Source organism: Oncorhynchus tshawytscha, linkage group LG01 (genome assembly GCF_018296145.1).
Source record: "Oncorhynchus tshawytscha isolate Ot180627B linkage group LG01, Otsh_v2.0, whole genome shotgun sequence".
NCBI classification, from domain to species: domain Eukaryota; kingdom Metazoa; phylum Chordata; class Actinopteri; order Salmoniformes; family Salmonidae; genus Oncorhynchus; species Oncorhynchus tshawytscha.
Genome location: NC_056429.1, coordinates 52522693 through 52543268, shown reverse-complemented (window position 1 = coordinate 52543268; position 20576 = coordinate 52522693). Strand labels below are relative to the sequence as shown.

General features: G+C 44.7%; 1 protein-coding gene across 2 annotated transcripts in view; it reads left to right on the top strand.

Annotated features, from left to right (window-relative positions):
• LOC112253007 (adhesion G protein-coupled receptor A3) overlaps positions 1-20576 on the top strand; it is a 243671-nt gene that overhangs the window by 67530 nt on the left and 155565 nt on the right. For both annotated transcript variants that reach the window (XM_024424862.2, XM_024424866.2), the window contains exons 8-12: positions 10277-10441; positions 15098-15317; positions 15610-15759; positions 19369-19530; positions 20011-20217. In XM_024424862.2, the coding sequence (XP_024280630.2) occupies positions 10277-10441; positions 15098-15317; positions 15610-15759; positions 19369-19530; positions 20011-20217 (904 nt within the window). The remainder of the gene's footprint in view (positions 1-10276; positions 10442-15097; positions 15318-15609; positions 15760-19368; positions 19531-20010; positions 20218-20576) is intronic.

Sequence of the window (20576 nt, the reverse complement as noted above, 5' to 3'; positions counted from 1 at the left end):
GGACAGGGACAGAATTGGGTTGGCAGTGTGCCACCACTTCTGAGAGCCAATCTGTGCCCCTCGGGAGGTTTTCAGAGGGCTCCGGGAACGTTGTCGGAGCATTCGGTGATCACACACTGACAGGAACAGATGCGGAAGCATAATTATAGTGATAATGGGGTCAGCAGCGCTGCTTTTCTCACATTTTTAGGGCCCGTCGCCACACATCCTCTTCCTCTCTTTGTTTCCTCTTCAGGCTACTGTTTCTGTTAGCTTGGGCGGAAGACCTGGATTCAAAAACTATTTGAAATATTTAAAACACTTTATATATGTGCTCAATTGAGTTTGCCTGGCTTATTGCACCAATCAAATCATCTCAAACCGGTAAATCCCGCCCATCTGGCCCTCTGGACATGCTGAAGCGAACCCTCAAAGTATTGGAACAATTTTCAAATAGTATTTGAATCCAGGTCTGCTTGGCTTGGCGGCAAGCATGCTCATATGGAAGAGCACATTGCTGTTGATTAGTTTAACTGCTGCTATTCTCTGAGCCGGGGGCTCTAACATAAATATTGATGGAGTGTTGACAGAAATATTTTTTCCCTGTGTCAACAGGGCCGGAACGCTCATTGTCACGGTTTACATAGCATCCGGAATGCCAGCTCCTTTCCCAGTTCTGGGAAGGATACCGTCCTGGAATACCGTCGCTTCCACTGCTCCTGAATAGACCAACATTCCCACTTGATGTTGAAGTGTGCTATTATGTTGTATTCTCTATAGCTTTGTGGCTGAGTTGATTGTCTCTTAGTATGAGGATGAGTGAAAAGACATGTTTTCGTGTCCACTTAAATATCTCAATAGGCTAACTGCATTCAGTGCTACCCTTCCTCCCTGCATTTAGTTTGTCTTGACAGATTGTTCTGTTGCGGACTGCCAAAATGGAATGACTTAGCATTGCCTCTCCAATGAGGTCTGTAATTCACACCTGGCCACTCATTCTGAACTGGCTAATGGCTGTGGATCATTCGTCGCTAATGGTAACTAGCAGCTGTAGTGTTAAGTTGCGAATCGTGTGTACACACAAAAGCCCATCAAGCTGCTCTGGTGAATGAATCACTTGTATGTGTGAATGGGCTGAAGAGTGATTAACACATGCCTGTGTACTCTACAGCATATGGAGCGGAGTGGATTGGCTTGATAGAGAATCAACCCAGTGTCCATTGTTAGGTGGTGTTCTGTTCTAATGGGACTTCCTTACGCAATCTAACTCCATTAAGTGGCTCAGGGGTGATTTGTGACGTTCATCAGCGTGAGTCGAGCCCTCTGACTCCTCACTGCAACACACGCACCTCAGGAAAACACTAGCAATATGCACACATGCAGAGACGCACGCATGCACCCGTAGACACACACACACACAAACACTTCCACACACACACACAAACACTTCCAACTCTCCTTTTCCACTACTGCGTCCCTGTGCGGAATGTGATGGATTTAGCCTCACTCTCATTCTGATTAGGACTCGCAATTAGCCGCCGCTTTCCCTTGTATACACAAAATATGCAATTTTCTCCCTCGAAGTGGAACCTATACGGTCATGTTGCTCTTGGCAGCCACAGGCACAGTCAAGCTTTCCCAGCAGAGAGAGAAAAAAAAGGCAAGCTGCAACTGAGGAACTGCCTTGGTTTCCACTGCAGAATGTTGAGTGTATAAAACGTCCCATCCAACAAAAACACAGCTCTCAGCCCAGTCGGAGCTCCTATATCATCAACAAGAGTGTCGACAGACAAGTAGGGAATTAGAGAGAGGGGGGACTTTCTGGCCCTGGTGCTCTCATTAAATAAAGCATCAGGGATTAGTAATGCTCTGACCTGTCCGCCATGCCAGCAACTAGGCCTGAGTCAATGCCAGTTTAATGACATGAGGCCGTATTTTCAATCGTTATGCTCTCTCTGTTGATGGAGTTCACTTTGAAATAACGTTCTCTTAGCGGTGTGTCTGCGTGTGTGTGAGTCAGTACCTCTAGCCCTGTATGATGGCCCATTGGAGAGGAAAAGTCTAAAAACACAGGATTTAAGATGTAGCTTAACCTCCCCCCCCCGATGTGTTCTTTGATCAGACACCCTGAAGTCATATTGACATTTGGATTTTTATGACCCCTATTAAGGTGTTCCCAAAATGTTTTCATAGCTTTTCTCTCACCTCAGTTGAGTGTGTTCACAAACCAATGTTGCCCATTCCTCAGAGGGTGCCATGTTAAAGAATGTGCCAGTGTAAACATTCATGTTACGTAGTCTTGCTGTCACTGAGGACATTTGGGGTGACGCTCACAGGCACAGGATGATAAGATCTACCATTTCCCTATTTCATTCAGAATTTTGACCCCAAGTCATGGTCTCTGAATACTAATCCCGGTGCTGGGTGTGGGTGTGGGTGTGTGTGTGTGTGTGTGTGTGTGTGTGTGTGTGTGTGTGTGTGTGTGTGTGTGTGTGTGTGTGTGTGTGTGTGTGTGTGTGTGTGTGTGTGTGTGTGTGTGTGTGTGTGTGTGTGTGTGTGTGTGTGGCTGGCCCAGGCTGCTGCAGACTGTGTAATGTTGCCAGGCTAAACTCCCAGTAACTGATGCTAGCGGAGGACATGGGACCAGCATGTGAATCATGCCCCATTAATCAAGCACTTGAAAGCCTGCAGCTAGCTGCCGCTTCGGAGGTATCTTTCTTAATCCCCTCCATTTTTAATCACCCTAATATGCCACTGAACTGAGAGGAAAAGCTCTACCTCGTTTGCTCTGATGGGTTTCTCGCTCGCTCTCTCTCTGTTCTCGCTCTCTGCTCTCTCGCTCTGCTCTCTCTCTCTGCTCTCTCCTTTTCTTTTCTCCCTCACACCTTTCGCTCTCCAGGCATTTCAAAAATATATTTTCTGTTTCTCCCATTTCTATTTCTAACTTTCTCTTTCTCTTCATCCCTTGATTTTCCTTCACACTTCTCCTCAAGCTGATTGGCTCTTGGAATTTTCCCGCCACTGTGTTCTAATCTAGCACATGAGAGAACGTAGAGCAGGTCAGAGGGAGTAGTAATTCTGATTGCCAGAGGGATGGTAGGTTAGTTGATGGCATTACACAGACGATACATACGGTAGATAGTGGCAAAGTGAGAGCTTTACATTTTTGCACATAAAAGCTTTGGTAGAGTTACACTGTTACAAAGTGTTTTTTTTTTCAATGTACACAATGCAAAGAAATACAAACAGCTCCCTTTTAACTCAATTTTCAATCACAAGGTTCTTGAATGGGGCGGCAGGGTAGCCTAGTGGTTAGAGCGTTGGACTAGGTACAAATCTGTCGTTCTGCCTCTGAACAGGCAGTTAACCCACTGTTCCTAGGCCGTCATTGAAAATAAGAATTTGTTCTTAACGGACTTGCCTAGTTAAATAAAGGTAAAATAAAATAAATAAAAATGAATAGTGTTCTTAATTGGGCCCTGTAGCCCATGGTCATGTCATTTATAGTAGGATTCTTTAGCCCTATTTACACATGGCTATGATCCGTAGTGGATGAAGTTAAGCTAAATGGGGTCACAACACTGGTTGGAGTGGCTTAAGAGAGGGGGAGAACAAATGTCTTTGGAAGAAGCTGCTTCTCTTTTTATGGATGAGGGATCTTTTATTTATTCCCAAATCACACACTAATGCTTTAAGTCTGACCATTCATACACAGATTTAGCCTTCCCCATTAAAGTGTTATCATCAGGACTGCAGTTGTGTGTGCGTGTGTTTGCGCGCGCGTGTGTGTGTGTTCGCTAACTATGGTCGAAAATGATCTTGATTATGTTTTCTTCAGTATGTTTATTTGTTTGCAAGAATACAGTAGCTGTTCAACTGAATGTATGATCGGAAGCACCCACGCACTTACTTAGAGAAAGTAGGAAACCAACTCTGTGGCATAGAGCCTCTTGTAAAATGCCTGAGAGTTGGAATTTCGGTTTGTTGTTGGGGAGGGGACGCTTTTGAAGTTTACTGTCTTGTAAAAGCAGGCATTATGTAAACAAATTGTTACATATCAGCGCAAGAGCGTAAGAATTCCTAATGAGGCCTTTGGGAAGCGTTGGGTGCAGACAGCTCCACAATAGCGCAGTGTTAGTGTGGATTTAGGTCATTACTTTGTGTTGTGCCCCTGTCCCGCTCAGTGCTGCAGGGCTGCGCTCCCAGCTCCAAGCTTCCTCTCATAGTTATTATTTAGTTGTAAGCCTTTGAGGACGACCTTCCTAAAATGTTTTCTATCAAACCACCAAACCACCCATAAGCTGACTGCTGGAGCTGGACAAACCCTCTATACACAATCTGTTTATCTGGGTCTGAGTTAAGCTCTGTGTAGCAGATATCTGGGGGAGTTTGTGATCTGGCAAGATGGCGCCAACAGAGATGGTCGCCTCACTTCAAGTCCTTAGGAAACTATGCAGTAATTACTTTTTTATGTATATTTCTTACATTGTTAGCCCAGAAAATCTTAAGGGTTGTTACATACAGCTGAGAATAACTATTGGATATAATAGCAACGTCAACTTACCAACATTACGACCAGGAATACGACTTTCCCGAAGGAGATCTTTTGTTCGGACCTCCACCCTGGACATTGGATCGAATCCCAGAGGCTGACCCAAAACAACATTGTCACCGCAGGAGAGGCAGGCGGAGTGGCCTCATGGTCAGACTAAGAAGGCGAGTACACCACCCACCGTTTCCGAGCATATTAGTCGCCAATGTCCAGTCTCTAGACAGCAAGGTGGATGAAATTAGGGCATGAGTTGCCTTCCAGAGAGACATCAGAGATTGTAACATTCTCTGTTTCACAGAAACTTGGCTCACTCAGGATATGTTGTCAGAGTCGGTACAGCCACCGGGTTTCTTCAAGTGTCGCGCCAACTCAACTCAATCATCAAGTTTGCAGATGACACAACAGTAGTGGGCCTGATTACCAACAACGACGAGACAGCCTACAGGGAGGAGGTGAGGGCACTCGAAGTGTGGTGTCATGAAAACAACCTCTCACTCAATGTCAACAAAACAAAGGAGATGATTGTGGACTTCAGGAAACAGTAGACGGAGCAACCCCTATCCACATCGACGGGACAGTAGTGGAGAAGGTGGAAAGTCTTAAGTTCGGCGTACACATCACGGACAAATTGAAATGGTCCGCCCACACAGACAGCGTGGTGAAGAAAGCAATAGCGCCTCTTCAACCTCAGGAGACTGAATAAATTTGGGTTGTCACCTAAAACCCTCATAAACTTTTACAGATGCACAATCGAGAGCATCCTGTCAGGCTGTATCACCACCTGGTACGGCAACTGCACCACCCTCAACCGCAAGGCTCTCCAGAGGGTAGTGCAGTTTGCACAACGCATCACCGGGGGAAAAATACCTGCCCTCCAGGACACATACAGCAGCCGATGTCACAGGAAGGCCAGAAAGATCATCAAGGACAACAACCACCTGAGCCACTGCCTGTTCATCCCGCTATCATCCAGAAGTCGAGGTCGGTACAGGTGCATCAAAGCTGGGACCGAGAAACTGAAAAACAGCTTCTATCTCAAGGCTATCAAACTGTTAAACAGCCACCACGAACATGGAGAGGCTGCTGCCAACATACAGACCCAAATCACTGGCCACTTTAATTAATTAATTTAATAAAGGTATCACTAGTCACTTTAAGTAATGCCACTTTAATAATGTTTACATATCCTACATTACTCATCTCATATGCATATACTGTATTTCACACCATCTATTGAACCTTCCCTATGCTGCACGGCCATCGCTCATCCATATATTTATATGTACATATTCTTATTCCATCCCTTTACGTTTGTGTGTATAAGGTAGTTGTTATGAATTTGTTAGTTTACTTGTAAGATATCACTGCACTGTCGGAACTAGAAGCACAAGCATTTCGCTACACTCTCATTATCACCTGCTGACCATGCGTATGTGACAAATAAAATGTGATTTGATTTAATCTAGCTTCCACTTTGTTGCTTAAGTCCTCAGGGGTGAGTTTGCTTTGCTCAGGCAGTAGGGAGAAGAAGGCGAAATTGAGGATGGAAAGGGGGATTGGGGGGCTAGAGCTGGGAGAGTAGAGAGTGAGAGGTGGTGTGAGGAGGGGAAGAGATACTTTATTTCCCTTTATATAGTATGTGTTGGTTGGCCTGTTCACCAGTGATGTACTGTAACTATGCACACTATTCATGTCTCAGTCTCTCACACACAGACTTGCACATGAACACACACACACTCAGACAGACAGACACGTCACTTTATTTCACTATTGACTGGTCATTATTGCCATCATCAAGTCTTGAAGTAATCATCAACATCATCATCATGTCGTTATCGTCATCATAATATGTTTCAATGCTTCGTTCTCCTCAGTTTTCTCTTTCCTATAAATTACAGACAAGCAAGCTGCTTGCATAGAGATATCAGACAAGCGGATATTGGACTAAGCTCTATTTAGGACCTGACTGGAGAGTTGATACACTACTTTGTGGCTGTGTCCCTTAGAAGGAGCACTGCTGTTTTAGGGAGAGAGAGCTGTGTTCTATTTCTGCCTGTGGTGGTGGAGATGACTGAGGCAGTGGCAGTAGCAGCAGCAGCACTGGGTTGCCCTTGCTATCACAGGGTTACTCAACATCACTGGACTGGACTCACTTTATCAGTCACTCTGATGTTGTGTGGTAGAGTGGTTTATTACTGGGCAAAGCCAAGGGAGCTAAGCAAGGGAAGAGGAAAGAATTAATTAATCTAGCTACATCTATCTCGATGTATAAGGATGTTTTCCTGAGCGGGTAAGGGAGAAGTATCCCGGGTCACCAGTAGGTTTCATGATGAAGAAGATGTCTTTATCTGGTTTAATCTGGTTATCTGACCACATAGCAACCAAAATGTGCTCTTGGTCATGAAAAAGACACCTTTACCTGGTTGTAATAGAGACCCATTGGTTGTAATTTGGTTATTTGACATCTTGTCAACCAGAAAATAACAACAATGTGGCAAACTGTGTCTCAGAGCAAGTTTGAACTCAAATCCCAAACGCCACTCAGGTTCTTCTTTCTGCTCCAGCCAATGAAATAATGATCAGTGTTCAAAGCTTTTAGCCAACAGACCTGTGAAACGTCCAGGAGTTTGGCCTCTCTCTCACAGCTCTCGACTCCCCCTCCATTTTACTATGCTAATATTAAGCACATTGCTTCGCTTTACAACAGGAGTATATCCTACCTGGCTGGCATGAAAATGAACCACATGAAAAGTGTCCTCCATTCGCTATTTAAGTGCATAGATGACAGGTATTTTTTCCGCTGCCCCTGTTCCCGAGACAGGTGCATGTTACTGGTCCATTCTAAATGATATATTATCACTTGGGAATGATGCCCAGCGTGTGTGCAGTAGGGCAAGAAACAGTGCGGGCCTTTTTTTTGCGACTTTTTCAAATCATAGTCACACACCGCATGTAGCCTAGCCCATAGGTTTGTATCACAACTAAATAACAAATAACTTCTTCAAATGAAGCACATGAATCCGCATTAAAACCGGTGTAGAGCCTAACTGGCATACATAGGTGAGGTTCAAGTTTGGGGAAGATAATTTTCACCATAAAAATGCACCTTTTATAAAAAATAAATAACAATTGTCCACAAAACAATAAGTAATAAGTAATCGCATTTGCGGTCACTTTTGAGAATGGTGTTTTCCAGCTAATTGATAGCATTATGGAACATTCACGCTTATAGCCTACTGCTGTTTGCACATTGCTGTGCTTATAATATGAGAAACAGCGTAATAGTTTATCAACATTTAAGCTAAACGTTCTGATCTGTTGCATCAACCTCATTGGTTTAAAAAATAAATTGACGTGAGTGGTTGTATTAATTTGTGATCTATCGCATCCCACAACTGTCCCAGACTATGTTTGGAATATTTATTTCTCGCACAGAAGGACAAGTTGACCAATGGAATAGGTCTACTTTTGTACTATGGGGGATAGTATATTGACATAGGCTAGTGCTTTTGCTGTTTGTTAGGCCTACTCATCTTATTGGCTGACGAAAAGTAAATGTGGACAATTCTTCTAACATATGCACCTCGAAATTCGATAAGAAGGACGTGCACCGATGTGTCTGTCTTCACTTGTAGCCTACTTCGGAGCTGAGATGCCTGTGAGAAGGACCCGATCCTGTGACGGGCATCAGCTAATAAGAATTGAGATATCTGAGAGCGCCATGTGAGTAAGAGGTTCTTCAGGGCATACAGCTGGGAGAAGGGAACTATAATTGTTATATTAAGCCCAGGGGCACAACGCCAGTGGCCGCAAAAGGCATGTTTTTTTTAGGGGGCATTATGGCCACACAAGGGGGATGCTGCTGGGAAATTTGAGGTATTTTCAAGTGCTTGTCAAAATTGTGAATGAGAGACTGAGGAAGTGTGTGCAGCCTGAGCAAGAAACAAAGCAGAGCTCATGCAATTTCAAGCAACTTTTTTCAAATCATCATTAGTTGCATCATGCAGCCTTAGAATGTATTAAAACATCTAAACCTATAACCCAATGTCTGTATCACAACTAAAGTTGCATAAATAACTCTAAATGAAGCATATAGGAGGACATGTTTCTTTGTTAACCGCTAAACATGGAATAGCCGCATGTGCGCACTACCTCAGAAATCGTTTGGAGAAAATATATTTTCTATTTTATTCAGCTATGTTCAGTTGTATTCTTCTTTAAAATAATGGAACGGATTTGTGTGCAAATCTTGTCTGCTAAATGAGCTAGTGTAGCCCACAGCCATATGGCATAGCTAGATCAGGGTCGAGCATAAGGACAATTCAAGAGTATGCTATTCTGTTCTTCTGAAATAGACTACATTTTCTTAATATCATGTTTCTTTAGACCTGTCTAAAAATGTATTGTGATAATGAATGCTATATTCAATGACACCACAGTGGATGGAACCGTGCTGAAAAGGACAATATAAAAAGATGTCCAAGCCAGCACAGTTTGGTTCGGATCAGCACGATAGTGTTAAAAGGGAATTTCAAATATTAGTGTCATCATGTCTATGGGATTCATTTCGTGGTATCCAATTGTTTAGTAGTTACTATCTTGTCTCATCGCTACAACTCCCGTATGGGCTCGGGAGAGACGAAGGTTGAAGGTCATGCGTCCTCCGATACACAACCCAACCAAGCCGCACTGCTTCTTAACACAGCGCGCATCCAACCCGGAAGCCAGCCGCACCAATGTGTCGGAGGAAACACTGTGCACCTGGCAACCTTGGTTTGCATGCACTGCACCCGGCCGGCCACAGGAGTCGCTGGTGCGCGATGAGACAAGGATATCCCTACCAGCCAAGCCCTCCCTAACCCGGACGACGCTAGGCCAATTGTGCGTCGAGCCACGGACCTCCCGGTCGCGGCCACTTACGACAGAGCCTGGGCGCGAACCCAGTACAGCGCCCTTAACCACTGCGCCACCCGGGAGGCGCACGGAACTATAGTTTGTACTGAATAAATATTTATTGCATATCCTCTGTTCAGAAGCACTGTCAATGAGTATTCTCCGGCACTCAACAACTACACATTTTTTTTACTGTGGAAGATTTGAGTGCCTTCTCTTGCCTGTCATTTATAATTTGAATGTCAACTGTCACACACCCATGGGATAGTGTTGATCCTAAGTCGAATTTGACAAGTCATGTTTTTTGGGGAAACTGCGGCTGCTATTATTCAGCAACACTGAACGCTGCTTAACAAAAGTGTGGAGCAAAGCAGTCAATGCTCTGAGGTGCCACATGGAAATTTAGATTTTATGGCAATGCATTACTAATAAAAAATAGAGTTGGCTTTATGCTGAGAAATATTTCCATGGAGAATAGGTTCTTGCCTAGCAGTTTGTTGGGTTTATTTTCAAATGTATCACAAGGTGCGTTCTCTCAATTGGTGTATTTAAATAATAGCATAAATCCAATACTTGATATAATCTGTCTGTTGTCATTGTCATGTCATCCTTTATGTAACCATGGATGTCCGATTCAATTAGATATCCTCCTTACAAAGGAGATATGCTCCATTTAAGTATCAATCACCAATGGTATGTCACGAGCACAGCTATAAGTCATCAAAACATCACTATTCTAAGTGTCACAGTTGTCTCTTGAACTGAGTAGTTCTTGTGCGGTTAGTAGAAAGACACATGCACAAACACACACACACACACACACACACAAATCTTTCTTCTTCTCTTCTCCAGTGAAGTCATCCTCTCCAACATCGACCACAGCCTGTCTGGCAACTGGGAGTGCCAGGTGACCAGTTCCCGTGGCAACAGGTCCAGAGAGATGGAGATCGTTGTGTTGGAGACGTCAGCGCCCTACTGCTCAGCAGACAGGGTCAGCGGCAACAAGGGAGACTTCAGGTAAGTGCTTTGACCAGACCAGACACAAGGACCTCTTCGGGTCGAGGCTAAATGTCAATGTCAAAGGTCAGCTACAGTGCAGCAAGGTGGCTAAAAACATGCCTGACCTTATGTGGGCATTCAAGGAGACAGAGTGTTATGAGAAAATGAAATGTGAAAGCCCAATGACTTACTAAACTCAGCTCTGCTCAAATAGGAAACTACTGTAGAATATTAGATAACAAAGAAAGTAAACAAGTCAAATGAAAAACATTTCCTTGGAATGCAAGTACTGTTTAGCTAGCAATTATTCCCACAAATTAGGAAAGCTCTGTGTTTCATATCAATCAATAAAAGGCAAATACATATGTACCGAGCTTTATAGATGCCTATAAAACAGTCCAATTAGTCTCTGACTGGCTCTCCATGAGACCTGGGTTCAAAAAACTTTGAGCATTTGCGTCAGTCTTCCTGGAGTGCCATATGGGAGGGGTTTTACTATGTTGGGACTATTCAATTGGTGCTATTGCATCCGGCAAGCTCAGTGAAGCACAGATAAAAGTATTTAAAAAGATTGCAAATGGTATTTGAACCCAGGTCTGCTTTCCACCTCTCCCTGTGCCTCCCTCCCTGTCCATCTCAAATCAAATCCAATTTTATTTGTCACATACACATGGTTAGCAGATGTAATTTTTTTTGTTGCATCTGAGCTCCTAGAGTGTGCGGCTCTCTTTAATTTTCAAGTTTTCTACTCCGCTAGCCAGCACCTCGTCTTAATAGGTGTGCGTTTCTTTTTCTTCTAGAATGCGAGTGTAGCGAAATGCTTGTGCTTCTAGTTCCGACAATGCAGTAATAACCGAGTAATCTAACCTAACAATTCCACAACTACTACCTAATATACACAAGTGTAAAGGAATAAAGAATATGTACATAAAGATATATGAATGAGTGATGGTACAGAACGGCATAGGCAAGATGCAGTAGATCGTATCGAGTACAGTATATACATATGAGATGAGTAATGTAGGGTATGTAAACATATAAAAGTGCCATTGTTTAAAGTGGCTAGTGATACATGTATTACATAAAGATGGCAAGATGCAGTAGATGATAGAGTACAGTATATACATGTACATATGAGATGAGTAATGTAGGGTATGTAAACATTATATTAAGTGGCATTGTTTAAAGTGGCTAGTGATACATTTTTTTACATCAATTTCCATCAATTTCCATTATTAAAGTGGCTGGAGTTGAGTCAGTATGTTGGCAGCAGCCAGTCAATGTTAGTGGTGGCTGTTTAACAGTCTGATGGCCTTGAGATAGAAGCTGTTTTTCAGTCTCTCAGTCCCTGCTTTGATGTACCTGTACTGACCTCGCCTTCTGGATGATATCGGGGTGAACAGGCAGTGGCTCGGGTGGTTGTTGTCCTTGATGATCTTTATGGCATTCCTGTGACATCATGTGGTGCAGGTGTCCTGGAGGGCAGGTAGTTTGCCCCCGGTGATGCGTTGTGCAGACCTCACTACCCTCTGGAGAGCCTTACTGTTGTGGGAGGAGCAGTTGCCGTACCAGGCAGTGATACAGCCCGACAGGATGCTCTTGATTGTGCATCTGTAGAAGTTTGTGAGTGCTTTTGGTGACAAGCCGAATTTCTTCAGCCTCCTGAGGTTGAAGAGGCGCTGCTGCGCCTTCTTCACAACGCTGTCTGTGTGGTGGACCAATTCAGTTTGTCCGTGATGTGTACGCCGAAGAACATAAAATTTACTACCCTCTCCACTACTGTCTTGTCGATGTGGATAGGGGGGTTCTCCCTCTGCTGTTTCCTGAAGTCCACAATCATCTCCTTTGTTTTGTTGACGTTGAGTGTGAGGTCATTTTCCTGACACCACACTCTGAGGGCCCTCACCTCCTCCCTGTAGGCCATCTCGTCGTTGTTGGTAATCAAGCCTACCACTGTAGTGTCGTTCGCAAACTTGATGATTGAGTTGGAGGCGTGCATGGCCACGCAGTCGTGGGTGAACAGGGAGTACAGGAGAGGGCTCAGAACGCACCCTTGTGGGGCCCCAGTGTTGAGGATCAGCGGGGTGGAGATGTTGTTACCTGACAGGCCGCCCCAGTACCCAGTTGCACAGGGCGTGGTTGAGACCTAGGGTCTCGAGCTTGATGACAAGTTTGGAGGGTACTATGGTGTTAAATGCTGAGCTGTAGTCAATGAGCAGCATTCTCACATAGGTATTCCTCTTGTCCAGATGGGTTAGGGCAGTGTGGTTGCGATTGCGTCGTCTGTGGACCTATTGGGGCGGTAAGCAAATTGGAGTGGGTCTAGTGTGTCTGGCAGGGTGGAGGTGATATGGTGATATGTGATATGGAAGTGAGTGCTACGGGGCGGTAGTCGTTTAGCTCAGTTACCTTAGCTTTCTTGGGAACAGGAACAATGGTGGCCCTCTTGAAGCATGTGGGAACAGCAGACTGGGATAAGGATTGATTGAATATGTCCGTAAACACACCAGCCAGCTGGTCTGCGCATGCTCTGAGGACGCGGCTGGGGATGCCGTCTGGGCCTGCAGCCTTGCAAGGGTTAACATATATAAATGTTTTACTCACGTCGGCTGCAGTGAAGGAGAGTCCGCAGGTTTTGGTAGCGGGCCTTGTCAGTGGCACTGTATTGTCCTCAAAGCGAGCAAAAAAGTTATTTAGTCTGCCTGGGAGCAAGACATCCTGGTCCGCGAAGGTGCTAGTTTTCTTTTTGCAATCCGTGATTGACTGTAGACTCTGCCACATACCTCTTGTGTCTGAGCCGTTGAATTGCGACTCTACTTTGTCTCTATACTGACGCTTAGCTTGTTTGATTGCCTTGCAGAGGGAATAGCTACACGGTTTGTATTCGGTCATGTTTCCGGTCACCCTGGTTAAAAGCAGTGGTTTGCGCTTTCAGTTTCGCGCGAATGCTGCCATCAATCCACGGTTTCTGGTTTGGGAATGTTTTAATCGTTGCTGTGGGTATAACATCGCCGATGCACTTTCTAATGAACTCGCTCACCGAATCAGTGTATTCGTCAATGTTGTCGTTGGACGCAATGCGGAACATATCCCAATCCACGTGATCGAAGCAGTCTTTGAAGCGTGGAATCAGATTGGTCGGACCAGCGTTGAACAGACTTGAGCGCGGGAGCTTCTTGTTTTATTCCCTGTCTGTAGGATGGAAGCAACAAAATGGAGTCCTGGTCAGCTTTTCCAAAAGGAGGGCAGGGGAAGTTAGAATAACAATCATCCAGGGTTTTACCAGCCCTGGTTGCGCAATCGATATGCTGATAGAATTTAGGGTGTCTTGTTTTCAGATTAGCCTTGTTAAAATCCCCAGCTACAATGAATGCATCCTCAGGATATGTGGTTTCCAGTTTACATAGAGTCAAATAAAGTTTGTTCAGGGCCATCGATGTGTCTGCTTGGGGGGGAATATATACGGCTGTGATTATAATCGAAGAGAATTCCCTTGGTAGATAATGCGGTCGACATTTGATTGTTATGATCACACCACGTCTCGTTAATCATAAGGCATATCCCCCCCCCGCCCCTCTTCTTACCAGAAATATGCTTGTTTCTGTCAGCGCGATGCTTGAAGAAACCAGCTGGCTGCACCGACTCCGATAGCGTCTCTCGAGTGAGCCATGTTTCCGTGAAGCAAAGAACGTTACAGTCTCTGATGTCTCTCTGGAATGCTACCCTTGCTCGGATTTCATCTACCTTGTTGTCAAGAGACTGGACATTGGCGAGTAGTATGCTAGGGAGCGGTGCGCGATGTGCCCGTCTCCGGAGCCTGACCAGAAGACCACTTCGTTTGCCCCTTTTACGGCGTCATTGTTTTGGGTCGCCGGCTGGAATCCGATCCATTGTCCTGGGTGGAAGGCAAAACACAGGATCTGCTTCGGGAAAGTCATATTCCTGGTCGTTATGATGGTGAGTTGACGTTGCTCTTATATTCAGTAGTTCCTCCCGACTGTATGTAATAAAACCTAAGATTACCTGGGGTACCAATGTAAGAAATAACACGTAAAAAAACAAATAGTTTCCTAGGAACGCGAAGAGAGGCGGCAATCTCTTTCGGCGTCTGGAAGACTTGAGAAGTTTACTTTTTCTCTCCCTCCTGTCTTGTTTTCGTGTACACTATGCTCCATTGTTGTGCGTTTCTCCTGAACTTTACAGCCCACTTCCAGTGCAGCGAGCAGAGAGTCTTTGTTTTTGCCCAGTAGTGACGTAATGGGCTGGAAAATGAGAGCCTTTTTTGTTTGGGGGAAATTAGTGCCATACATTACTAAGTAGCCGGTGCCGTGATGAAGGGGAGAAAGCCAGACAGATTCCTCACGAACACAACAGATTTCTCCTTAGTCTCTCCTCAATTTACTCTTGTTTTCACTTCTTGAAAAATGGCCAAATTTACATTGTGAAATGAAAAAGGCTTGTTTTTTAGGGTATTTTCAGGGTATAGACTGCAGTAAGATGAAAATGTAATATGCAGTGCCATTATGATTGTTTACTTGTTATGCATATCAACAGCAGATCAACAGTATATGATAACTTAGTAATAACAAAGCAAAGTGTCACATATGTCATTGGGAAATCAAGGCTTATGGTGGATCATGTTGACAAGGATATTGATACCATCTCTTGTGACAGGTGGCCAAAGACCCTGGCAGGGTTCTTGGCCTTCCTGCCCTGTGCTCCATCCACATTTGGCTCTGCCCCCCACCCTTCTGGTGCCTCTTCACACCACCCCACTCAGAGGGAGAAGAAGGCCTGGCGACGCTGTGACCCGGCAGGCCAGTGGGCAGAGGACGACTATACCCAGTGCCCGTATGCCAGCGAGGTGACCCGTGTACTGCATGAGCTCACCCAGGTAGGACAGCAATTCACTCCACAAATCTCACCTTTAACCCAGCAGAGTCAGGCACGGAACTCTCACCTTACATCCACACTATTATCTCAAACATCGATTTCCGGCTTTCTCACTAGCAGAAACAACGTGAGACAATGGGGTTGAAAAGTGAAGAATCTTCAATTATATTATCCGTGCTTAGCATTTAAAATTTTATTTAAGTTAATATCGTGCTTAATTTATGCCCATATGCACGTATGAAATGCATCTAAATCCAAGTGATCTAGCCTCTCAACCACTGTTCTGTTTCCAGATGACCATCAACACCAGTAATGCCCAGCCGTTAGCCCAGCAGCTGGTAGCCTTCACCAGCAGGGCAGGGGACTTCAGCGATGTGATGGATGTCATCTTTGTCACACACCTGGTGGAGAGGCTGACTCGCCTAGTGGACCAGCGCAGAGACGTACGTATGATAGCAGCACTTATCTGCTGTTCACACACACAGAAGGTTGCACGCACACACTAACGTACGCACACACACCTATGCACACTCGCGCACAAACACCCAAAAAACAAAACACACACAGCACTTAGCCTCAGCATCCATCCTGCAGTCAACTAAAATGTTATAATGTGTTTGATCACACACTCTAAGTTCAAGGAATGATACAATAAAGAACCCAAGCTGTTTTCTTTGGACAAGCGGTTTATAGTCCAATGAAAGGCACATATGAATGGCTATCTCTTTTTGCTCCGGTAGCTGGCTAGTCAACTCCAGCCCCATAAAGGCAAGACTTAGGGTGCTAATTTTGCTGAGATGTCATCAGTGCGTCAACTTCGTATCATGCCATTTGAAGGGAAACTATACAGTGCCTTACAATTATGTCAAATTGTGGACGACTAATGAAATACAGAAATATTTACTTATTCTAAAATGTATCATCAAATTACACACAACACCCCATAATGACAAAGCAGAATCAGGTTTTTAGACATTTTTGGAGATGTATATAGAAAAAACCCTGAAATATCATATTTACATAAATATTCTGACCCTTTTGCTCTGTACTTTGTTGAAGCACCTTTGGCAGCGATTACAGCCTCGAGTCTTCTTTGGTATGACGCTACAAACTTGGCACACCTGTATTTGGGGAGTTTCTCCCATTCTTCTCTGCAGATCCTCTCAAGCTCTGTCAGGTTGGATGGGGAATGTCACTGCACAGCTATTTTCAGGTCTCACCAGAGATGTTCGTTCGGGTTCAAGTCTGGGCTCTCACTGGGCCACTCAAGAACATTCAGAGACTTGTCCCGAAGCCACACCTGTGTTGTCTTGGGTATGTGCTTAGGGTCATTTTCTTTTGGAAGGTGAACCTTCAGCCCATTCTGAGGTCATGAGCTCTCTGGAGCAGGTTTTCATCAAGGATCTCTCTGTACTTTGCTCCGTTCATCTTTTCCTCGATCCTGACTAGTCTCCCAGTCCCTGCCGCTGGAAAACATCCCCACAGCATTATGCTGCCACTACCATACTTCACCTTAGGGATGGTGTCAAGTTTCTTCCAGACATGACGCTTGACATTCAGGCCAAAGAGTTCAATCTTGGTTTCCTCAGACCAGAGAATCTTGTTTCTCATGGTCTGAGAGTCCTTCAGGTGCCTTTTGGCAAATCCCAAGCGGGCTGTCATGCGCCTTTTACTGAGGAGTGGCTTATGTCTGGCCACTCTACCATAAAGACCTGATTGGTGAATAACTGCAGAGATGGTTGTCCTTCTGGAAGATTCTCCCATCTCCACAGAGGAACTCAGACATAAGCCAGAGGAACTCTGGCGGCCAGCTCTAGGAAGAGTCTTGGTGGTTCCAAACTTCTTCCATTTAAGAATGATGGAGGTCACTGTGTTCTTGGGGACCTTCAATGCTGCAGACATTTTTTGGTACCCTTCTCCAGATACAATCCTGTCTCTGAGCTCTACGGACAATTCCTTCAACCTCATGACTTGTGGGACCTTATATAGACATGTGTGTGCCTTTCCAAATCATGTCCAATCAAGACCACAGGTGGACTCCATTCAAATTGTAGTAACACCTCCAGGGCTATCAATGTAAACAGGATGCACCTGAGCTCAATTTCGAGTTTCATAGCAAAGGGTTTGAATAGTTCAGTTTCTTTATTTTTTATACATTTTGAAAAATGTATAAAAACCTGTTTTCACTTTGTCATTATGGGGTGTTGTGTATAGATTGATGTGTGAAATTTCAGCAACGCCCTTTGCTGACAGGTGTATAAAATCGAGCACACAGCCATGTAATCTTCGTGGAGAAACATTGGCAGTAGAATGGCCTTAGTGAAGAGCTCAGTGACTTTCTAAGTGGAACTGTCATAGGATGCCACCTTTCCAACAAGTCAGTTCGTCAAATTTCGTCCCTGGTAGAGCTGCCCGGGTCAAGTGTAAGGGCTGTTATTGTGAATTGGAAACATCTAGGAGCAACAACGGCTCAGCCGCGAAGTGGTAGACCACACAGGTTCACAGACCAAGACTGGCGAGTGCTGATGTGCGTAGCAGCACTCACTACCGAGTTCCCAACTGCCTCTGGAAGCAGTGTCAGCGGAAGAGCTATTCGTCAGGAGCTTCATGAAATGGGTGTCCAAGGCTGAGCAGCCGCACACAAGCCTAAGATAAAAATGTGCAATGCCTAACGTCTGCTGGAGTGGTGTAAAGCTTGCTGCCACTGGACTCTGTAGCAGTGGAAACGTGTTCTCTGGAGTGATGAATCACACTTCACCATCTGGCAGTCCGACTGACGAATCTGGGTTTGGCAGATGCCAGGAGAATGCTACCTGCCCCAATGCAGTGCCAACTGTAAAGTTTGGTGGAGGAGGAATAATGGTCTCGGGCTGTTTTTCATGGTTCAGGCTAGGCCCCTTAGTTCCAGTAAAGGGAAATCTTAATGCTACAGCATACAATGACATTCTAGACGATTCTTCCAACTTTGTGGCAACAGTTTGGGCAAGGCTCTTTCCTGTTTCAGCATGACATTGCCCCCTTGCACAAAGTGAGGTCCATACAGAAATGGTTTGTCGAGATCAGTGTGGAAGAACTTGACTGGCCTGCACAGAGCCCTGACCTCAACCCCATCGAACACCTTTGGGATGAATTGGAACGCCAACTCCGTGCCAGGCCTAATCGCCCCCAACATCCGTGCCCGACCTCACCAATGCTCTTTGGGCTGAATGGAAGAAAGTCTCCGCAGCAATGTTTCCGACATCTAGCGGAAAGCCTTCCCAGAAGAGTGGAGGCTGTTATAGCAGCAAAGGGGGGGACCAACTCCATATTAATGCCCATGACTTTGGAATGAGATGTTCGACGATGTAGTGTGTTATGTGGTATTGTGTGTAGGCCACACTGTATGAAACTGATCAGTCGGTAGCGTAAATGGAACTAGCACTTTATGCTTCATGTACTCACAGTTCAGGAATAAAGGCGTCTTATCCTGCCACCATACAGCCTTCAATATATTTTGAAAAGCGGTGCACTTTTCATCTGACTTTTTTTCTTGCTTGTGACAATAATGCACCTGAGAGTTGTGGTGATTAAGATATAATATCCCCTTCAAAATTCTAAATGTCTATCCTCTATACGATTGAAGACAACTACAGGGTCTGGGCACACAGATCAGAGGAGTGTGTTGGAATTGGAATTGGAATTGGCTTTTTCTGTGCGAAGTTCATTAGTTGGAGCTCTCATCTCCGAGCCACTTGCCATAGGTAAACACAGTCATACTAGAAAACCTACCAATACTTTTCCAGATACACAATGATTAATGCCAACCCAATCTCTCTACAGAACAGTTAGATTAAAAAACTCTGACATTGATGTAAATAGTTCAACTGTCATCACATTGAAGTGATTATGCCCCATTGGAGACGCTAATCTAAATTAAATCTTTATATAATGAATAAAGTCACCATCACCACCCTCGAGCAATCCGTTTTGGTATAATAAATGGCTTTTCTTTAGTGGATGTGATAGATGTTAATGACAGATCTACTTTTCTCTCTTTTACCTGAATCCTGTAGCTAGGGGACTATATCTCTGACATAGCCAGTAACATGATGCTGGTGGAGGAACACATCCTGTGGATGGCTCAGAACCAGGCCAGGGCGTGTACTCGCATCGTCCAGTGTGTGGAACGCATCGCCGACCTGGCTCTCACCATAGACACGCAGGTCATATCAAAGGTAGGTAGACAAACATCAAATGCACTTAAATGTCTATAAATTACATTTGAACCCCTTAAAGGATACAGGTGTTGGATCTGACCAGTATTGTTTGCAGCAAAAGAATCCTGCAGCAATAGAATTTTAACGTTTAGTCCGTTCACACTTTTCCGCAGATGTAATGTTGCTTGATCGTGGTTAGGCTTTTAGCTGGTCAAAATTAGGCTTCATGAAAAGTGCAATACTGTTAATGTAGTCGTGTGTTAGTGCGGGTGTTCAGTGAATTTATGTAATTCCTGCAACCCCGGGAAAATTCTCAGCGACAAAAGAGTGACCAAATTAAGATCCAATATCTGCACCTTATAAAGTGCTACCAAGATTGGTTTCAGAATCAAAGCTAGTTCATCATTCTTTTAGTCTCACAGCTCAGCATGACCAGCACTTTGGTTTAGTTTCATCAACATCTCACTCCACCCTCCCTATCACTCTGTCTCCATCCAGGTGTCTCCTAACATAGCCCTGGAGGCCTTTCTGATCAGGCCGTCTAACTTCCAGGGTCTTTCGTGTACGGCAGGACAGAGAGCCCCCCTTCCACCCCTCTCTACTCAGAGGGCCGATGGGGACCAGGATGCCATCGGGGACCTGCTGCTCAACTTCAAATGTCACCCAATCAACGGCAGCGGCTCCCCCGCCAGCCGACTCCACAAGGTACAGTACATAGAAATAGAATGGCTTGATAATAAAGCACACACTGAATGATGAAATTCCTGCTTTTACTCCCTGGTTAATGGGTATAACATCCACTCAATACTGCCACTGGTCCCCCTATTAAAGACTGTGACCTGAATGTGGATGTCTGTTCTAGGAATTATACTGTACTTCTATGGTACAGTAAGAGTTCATCACAGATTGGACATTTATTTCTGTCCAAAAGTTTCTCTTGTCTAGATTTTTTTACATAATGCAGCTTATTATGGTAAATAATGAAATGCACCCACTGCTTGTTGTGTAAGAATAACAGGGCAGGGCTCCTGTCTGGCAGAGTTGATGGTGTCTATTACTCTCCA